Source organism: Ochotona curzoniae, unplaced genomic scaffold (genome assembly GCF_017591425.1).
Source record: "Ochotona curzoniae isolate NIBS_2020 unplaced genomic scaffold, NIBS_Ocur_1.0 contig_2692, whole genome shotgun sequence".
Lineage (NCBI taxonomy): Eukaryota > Metazoa > Chordata > Mammalia > Lagomorpha > Ochotonidae > Ochotona > Ochotona curzoniae.
This window is the reverse complement of record NW_024465556.1, coordinates 7,421,315-7,428,643: the sequence shown is the minus strand read 5'-3', so window position 1 is coordinate 7,428,643 and position 7,329 is coordinate 7,421,315. Positions and strand designations below refer to the sequence as shown.

At 41.5% G+C, this 7,329-nt stretch overlaps 1 protein-coding gene across 1 annotated transcript in view; it reads right to left on the bottom strand.

Annotated features, from left to right (window-relative positions):
- Positions 1-2,767: 2,767 nt before the first annotated feature.
- BICC1 (BicC family RNA binding protein 1) overlaps positions 2,768-7,329 on the bottom strand; it is a 260,579-nt gene continuing 256,017 nt past the window's right edge. The window contains exon 21 of the mRNA XM_040975806.1: positions 2,768-5,359. Coding sequence (XP_040831740.1) covers positions 5,229-5,359 — 131 coding nt within the window. The 3' untranslated portion in view covers positions 2,768-5,228. The remainder of the gene's footprint in view (positions 5,360-7,329) is intronic.

The window sequence follows — 7,329 nt, the reverse complement described above, 5'->3', positions numbered from 1 at the left end:
GACAGTGATTTCAGAGGCATTTGTTTTCTCTGGCCTTAAGAAGAAAGGTGGCCACACACACCCAATTATCGAGCTACTCCTTTTTGGTGTTTTTCCTCTTGCAACCCCTCCAAGCATTCTATTATGAAGTTAACGACATTTCAGTTACTGTGATTTTTTCCCTAAAGGTTCTGGTTCCCACACTGAAAATCTGCCTCCAATGTCAAATTCAGATTCCAGTTCTCAACATCTGTTCCAAAATACATTGACGGCCTAACCCCTGAGAAAGGGGACTTCAAGGTCTCTGCCTCCTTTCAGAATGCGTCAAGAGTATTTGAAAAAGAAGCAAAGAATGTGAAATCCCTTGATGAAGTGTTTTGAAGGGCCCTGGCCCCTCTGCAGGAAAAGTCAAATATTACTTAACTCTGCTCACTTTTTAAGGTGGAAAACAACTGAACCTAGCAAAATGGCAGCAAGTAGCTTTTTTCCAACAGCACATTACACATGCACCGAGCAAATGAGTGTTCTATCCAGGGTGGTGGAGAGAAGAAAGAAGTAAGAGAAATCGAGCAGCCGATTGTCAGGGGATGGCAGTAACGGTGCTCTGGAGGAATGGGGTGGGTGGGGAAGCCATCAAAATGAAGGAATAACAGTTTCCTGGGAATAAAACAGTTGGGTACAATACACTTCTGCACAACAGCATTCAAAACCAATCCTCCATACCCACATGAAGAACACATCTACCAACACTCTGGCGCATCGGACATAAGAGAGTCAAAGTGTATACAGCAAATACAGCAGACAGCTACCCAGGTGCCATTCCTGACCTTACCTTTCACGGCAGCATCCTGACCACAACCCCATCAACCACAAGGCAAGGTCCTGAGACTGGAGTTTGCAGGACATGTCCTGATGAACACTCTGACAGAGGAAATGAGTTTCCTTCTACCAAAGAAGGCAGATGAATGCACTACAGATAGCTGATCTGCAAAGAAATGCCTGCAGGGGACAGGAACACACAGGTGGAAGAGGTGCAGCTGGTGTTCTACTCACCATGAATATCCATTGCACTGACCTCTCTCTTCTTTCGAGGATTCTTGGAGTTATCAGCTCCACTTGATATGTGAGGACTCCAAGGTCAGAAGAATTTTCCCAAGATCTAAACCAAACTTCTAAATGCATGCCTGTCAAACCACAAATTCCACCACATAATCTGAAGTTTTCCAAAACTGTTGGAGATGGAAAGAGAGATGGACTTAAATGGATCGGGATTTTAGGAGATAGTTGATACTTTTCTGATACCTGGAATTACATTGAACAAAAATCGATTTAGTATCGAAACAAGGTCAATTGCACTTCAACAATTAAATTCACATAATACCCAAAGTAAAATAAACTCTAAGATACTTACACAATAATTGCCAGGAATTCAACTAAGAGAGAGGTTCTCTAGCAGACAGTCCTCTAAAGAGATGAGTTATTTAATTGTTGAGTGCCTTTATGGAGGTCGAAATTTGGATGTAACTTCCAGGTATTACTATCATCTTGAAGTATCCACAGCGGTAGTAGCCTCACATAAAGTTAAACTTTAAAAACTGCCATTTCATCACTTCTTACATCAAATGTAAGAAGTGATGGGTCCTAGCAGATACATCAAAGGCCACACACTCCTTCAGGAAGTGTGATTAAGCCAGTGGAATACAAAAAAAGAGATTAAGTATCTTACACTTGAAAGCACCTTGTTTCAAGGTAATGGATATTTTCTACAGTTTCATTACAACTGGGATTTATACACAGATCCTAAGAATTACCCGAGTGTACTTAATACACAGAGGCCCATGTTGAAAGGTGGGGTGTTCTTCATTCCAAGGCCAGCTCACCAGCCATTTCTCTGTTTAGAAAAGCAACTCAGGGAAAACAGGGGCCTAATTCACTGTGAATCCTGGGCCAGGACTGGCTACATGACAGTGCTTGAACAAGTTCTTGCAAAGTGGCTTTAAGTTTATTCCACAACCCCACCCCCAAAGTTTGCAATCCATGCATATGAGTAGTCTTCAGAACAGCCACAAACATGCACCATGAAAGTCTGTGCAATTTAAAAATTCATTGCATCATATTAAACTTACCTTTAAATTCCATTTTCCGGAGTTTTCAAAGTAGCCTTGCATTGCATGAATGAATAGATAATCAAATGGTAATTACTGAACACTGTGTAACTAGTACAGTTTTCAGGTACTCAGAGAACTCTTGGTATAGAAATGCTTTTGAGGAACCACTGGGTACAGATAAATTCCATGGAGACCTTTGTGAGATTGTCATGTAAGATGTCACAAGACAGAATGCACCTCATGACAAAGGAGTCAGTGTGACTCAGGGCACAGCCCCCAAAGCACTCAGGATGCAGACAGCCCAGCGGGCTTTCTGCAAATGGGAACCTTGCTCCAAGGCTCCACGGTCACTGCAGCACTGTGTGCTCTGCACACGGATGAGGCTATCATAGCAGTCATATGCTTGGGTCTTTAGGAAAGAACTGCACAATAAAACCTGTTGCAGGATGTTGTTCTTCTTGTGTGTACCCATGGGTGGCCAAACAATGACAGATTACTGCCCCTGGATTGACTGACTGCTACAAGTATACTCTGCTACCATGTATAGCTGAAAAGCTGTACTGTCAGTGCCAAAAAGCAGGCCAATACTAGGAAGGCTTTCTTGGAAAAACAAAGATAGGTACACAACGTATGTGTGAAAACACACTCGGTAATAAAACACACACACCTCCTCTAGCAAGAGCGATACAAAGGGGTTATATAAATTTATTCTTCATGTAACAATCGATTAGTTTAGAAAATTCCCATTTCAATGTTAATCCCATCTCTCATTTTTAAAAAGTCACTAAAAGGACAAAAACCCACACAAAAATACAATCTGTATCTGTTCGATATTTACAGTCACTATTAAGGCGCAGATTGATTAAAAGTCAACATTATTCAAACAATCCAAATATTCTGTGCATCACTGTGCATCATGACACCAATAATCCATGTGCTATAGTGTCATTCCCTTCATTGCATCGAGAGAAAGTGGGAACAATAACTTCCAGTGTTTTGTTCTTTCTTTTTAGCCACCCCATTTAATTTAAGTGGGACAGTTTTCTCTTTGGCATGAAATCAAAGCACTGTTCCTAAAACCTCTGCCAACTTAACACTGCAGAAACATTCCTCCTGCTCCAGACACACATACAAGGTAGAGTGTCGGGTCAAGGGTTCCAACCGTTTCACGTTTCTATTATGAAGGTCTTATTAAGAAAGACCAAAGCACTGAGTAGTTGAACAGGAAACAAGTCTGGAATTGTCACCTGTGCTAGGAGGTAAGCATGACACATTTCTAAAATAAAAAAAAAAAACCGGGGGAGTGCCACATGATCCTCGAGATGTATGTGCACAGGGTGAGTCGCTGCAGTAGACCTGCATCCTTCAGCACCCAACGGTGAGCGCAGGGATGGACAAGCCCCATAGTGCCGGTTCTAGCTCAGGCTCACTGTCTATGGAGGTGAAGGTCACCAATACTATTTTGTGAAGGGAAAATTCTGCAGCATGCAAGATCTCGCTTCAATTCATGCTCTTACTTTAATGACAAGATTGAGCCATAGAAAAACATCAGCAAATATTTCTCATCCTACATTTAGATGAAAGTCCCCAATTGTGTATACTTGTCTACTGCCTCTGGCTTAGAACAAGGGACAGTGGTTTATGTTCATGTAGCAAGCCTTAAATGTTGGACATAAGTCACTACAGTACCGATCACTGACATTTCCTATGGCAAAGTTTTCCAGAACATTAACATACTTAGAAATAATATTGCTTTGAATGAAGAAAGGCACTTCAGTGATTTTTTTCTTCTTTCATGGACTAAAAACTCCATAAATGCACAGGAAGATGTCTGAAAAGATCCAGGCAACAACTTTGCCCAGTTTCTTGGACTTTCACAGTTTGAGATTTTAACAACGAATCTAGCCATTTCAAAACAGTCTTTTTATTCCCCCATTCAAAACTCAGTTACCTTGACGAACTGTGACTCGAGATGTGAAGCCTTTCCAGGCCTGACACATGTCTCCCTCAAGCAGACTGATTTGGTTTGGGGTAAGCCCGGTGACCACACGGAGCACGGCCAATGTGTGCCTGCTATGAACTACAATCTCTCTCTTTATAATGGCAACAGTGCTGTCTTGTCAGATGATTATTGGCCTTTTAAATAAAGTGACAATCTAGGGCTCCAGTTATTGAATGCTTTTCATTCTCTACCATAAATCTCTAGTAAATATCAATTTCATCAATTATGTACTGTATGTTTATAATATCTAAAAATAAAAGTTTGATATAAATAATGTCCTTCAATGGCAGTATACACTTTTAAAAAAAGCCCTTTGCTTTGAGACAACCACTAAAATCATTTTAGCAATACAGGCAGCAGCTAAATACGATGACTGCAAAGGGTTAATATTGCAAAATCCATTTGGTCTCTCTTTGCACCTGTTACCATGAACTAGGTTCATTGCTAAGTGTTCCTAGGATACTGACATAAATGAATAAATTGGTCCAGAATCCAGTGGACTCACATTTCCCAAAGGCACAGAATATTCTGCAAAGAAACTAGTGTCCAGTACCATTTCAAATAAAAATTTGATGCAGCCAGAAAAATAACTAAATCTGATCTGTACCAATACATCAGGTGACATAAAAATGAGAGGGAGAAAAAGAGAATTTCCACAGGACAAAGAAATCAGAACTGTGTAAAGTGCTGAGATACCTCAATAATTATTTAAAGCAGTACCAGAAAGTCCCATTGTGATTTTTTAAACCCCGAAATACCAAAACCAAACGAGCAAACAAATAACTTCTAAGTTTCCTGGCATCCCAGATGTCAATTTTTCCTTCATTGTAAGTAAAAAAAAAAAAAAATCAGTGCATATATTATATACGTAAATAAAAACAAGAGATAAAGCCTTTCCCATATTGCATATTCTGTCCAGCTGTCAGTTATAAAAAGTCATCCACACTTGGAGTTCTGTATGACAGCATAAGAACAGTGTCTCTCTTAATGTCTGCCGCAAAGTACAGGTGTGAATACGATGCTTTGGTCCTGACACGAGACACCCTAAGTGCTGGGGGTGCTGTGCGGTGAAGGCTGCTCCCAGATCTCGCATGTCCAATTTTACAGTTAGGTGACGGACGCGTGCCCAGAGGGTCCTGCTACCAGCGGCCACTGACACTGGCAGCATCTGAGTGGTACTGACGGGGTAGCCTCCCACTCGCTCCACCTTCCAGGAAAGAGGTGCGTGCATTTGGTGGTTCAAAAAGCTTTCTTCGGTTTTTATTTAGTTCTAGAGAGAAAGAGAGAGAGAGAGAGAAAGGGAGAAAGAGACAACTGTTAGGAGCTCAGTGAAGAAATTCTATATACTACGGGGTGTGGCAATTCAGAGGTCGTAGGAGGCCATCGGAACCAGCGGAGGGCATGTGAGAGGATGGATGCATCAGCAGTGGCACAGACCATATTACACCTTTTGATCTCATCATGTCAAACAGCAGCCCTGATGTCAGGCAGGAAAAGGAGAGGCCACAGCTGAACTCAAGGATCCTGGAAGGGCACTCTGAGGGGTTCAGGCCCGGCCCCCAAGGCTTTGCGAACGCCCCCGCCCACTGCTGCTCACCAGCACGGAAACACCAACTGGGGGAAACTCCAACAGCCGTAAAAAGTAATGTCATTCTACTGCAATAATAGGAAGAGAAAATGGGAAGGGAAATCCCTATACCTACAAAACCGTACCATGGAAAAGCAATGCTTGCAAATCAATACCTGAATTCAAACTTTTAGAAAAAAAGTGAGGTGCTCTATTTTCTTTTAAGGAAACCAGAATATTTACAATATAACATCTTGATCTTCTTTTGCCTTAAATCTTTTGCCAGCTAAAGAGCATTAACCAGAAAGTCTGCAAAGTTCATTAAAACATACCACTTTGTCTACATCTATGTACTCCCCCATGCAGTGTACACACACACACACACACACACACACACACACACACACACACACACACACACAATCACCATCACACCAATGATGATAATTCTTGGTAATTCACACAAGTGAACAAAATTGTCAGGCTCTGGCAGGTAACATTTTTGAGACCACTCAGATGCACATTTCTTCGAATACATTCACATTAAACTAGACAAAAATGAGTAAACAAACTTGCATATAGTCACTATGTGTGCTGTGTTTCATTTTTTGAGGAGGGCAAAAGCAGATGGTTCCACATCTTCTCTCACTCGGTACTAAGCTCTTCTTTCTTAAGCACCCTAAACAATCTCCCGACCCCTCAGTTCTGCAGGTGCTCCACAGTGCTGAGGAGAGAGATGCTTTAACTGGACAGAGGTGGTTAAGGCCAGACATCCTTCACATTCCACCCTACTGCCTGCCACTATGTCAAAGGTGCCCCTACTGAGCTGCAGCAACAGTGGCAGTGTCTCTTCTCTGTGCACACGTAAAGGTCTTTGAAGAAAAATAACAGTGGTTCATTAGCATTTACCTCACAAGCACGTTATACTGATTTTGTCCTACACAAGTGTGCCTGAAGTGGGAAACAAGATTAACAGTTTCCATTTTACAGGTAAGAAAACTGACTAAAAATGGATGAACTCATTTGCCCATACAGTTAGGATGTGACAGAGCTCTGGCCCTGTCTGATACAAAGGACGAAGCCATGAACCACAGTGGCCAGTGGCCCTTCAGACAGAAACGGGCAGAAGCATCAGAAACACAAGCCTGTGGTAATGGAAGTCCCAGGCAGGCCAGATAACAACATGATTTCATATTTTAGTATACAAACATAGCTTAAAAACTCTGAAGATGCAAGGAAAATATCCATTAAAAAATACATACAGGCACACTATAAATGGCTTTTTAAGGTCCTGCAGAATCATGGTAGCAATGGCATTCGTAGTAAAAGTTGTACACAGATATTCTAGCTTTTAATAAAGCAAACACCAACTGAAACATTTGGAAATCAAAATTGACCCAATATATTGGAAGGCAAACTAGAAGGTTCTACCAACCGAAAGTCAATCACAAATGAATTGCTTAAGTACAGAGCCTAGGAGCATTTTAATTTTGCTTAAACTGGCAGAGTATCTTTGCCCTCTGGGAGAATACCCTGCAAATCAAGGGGCCAACCCCAAATGACAGGAAAGAAAAAGGAAGCAATGAAAATACGTAATATTTTCCCCTGACACATGTGACACGTGCAATGCAGCACACTCAAATCACTGGGCCATCGAAGACAAAGTGCTTTCT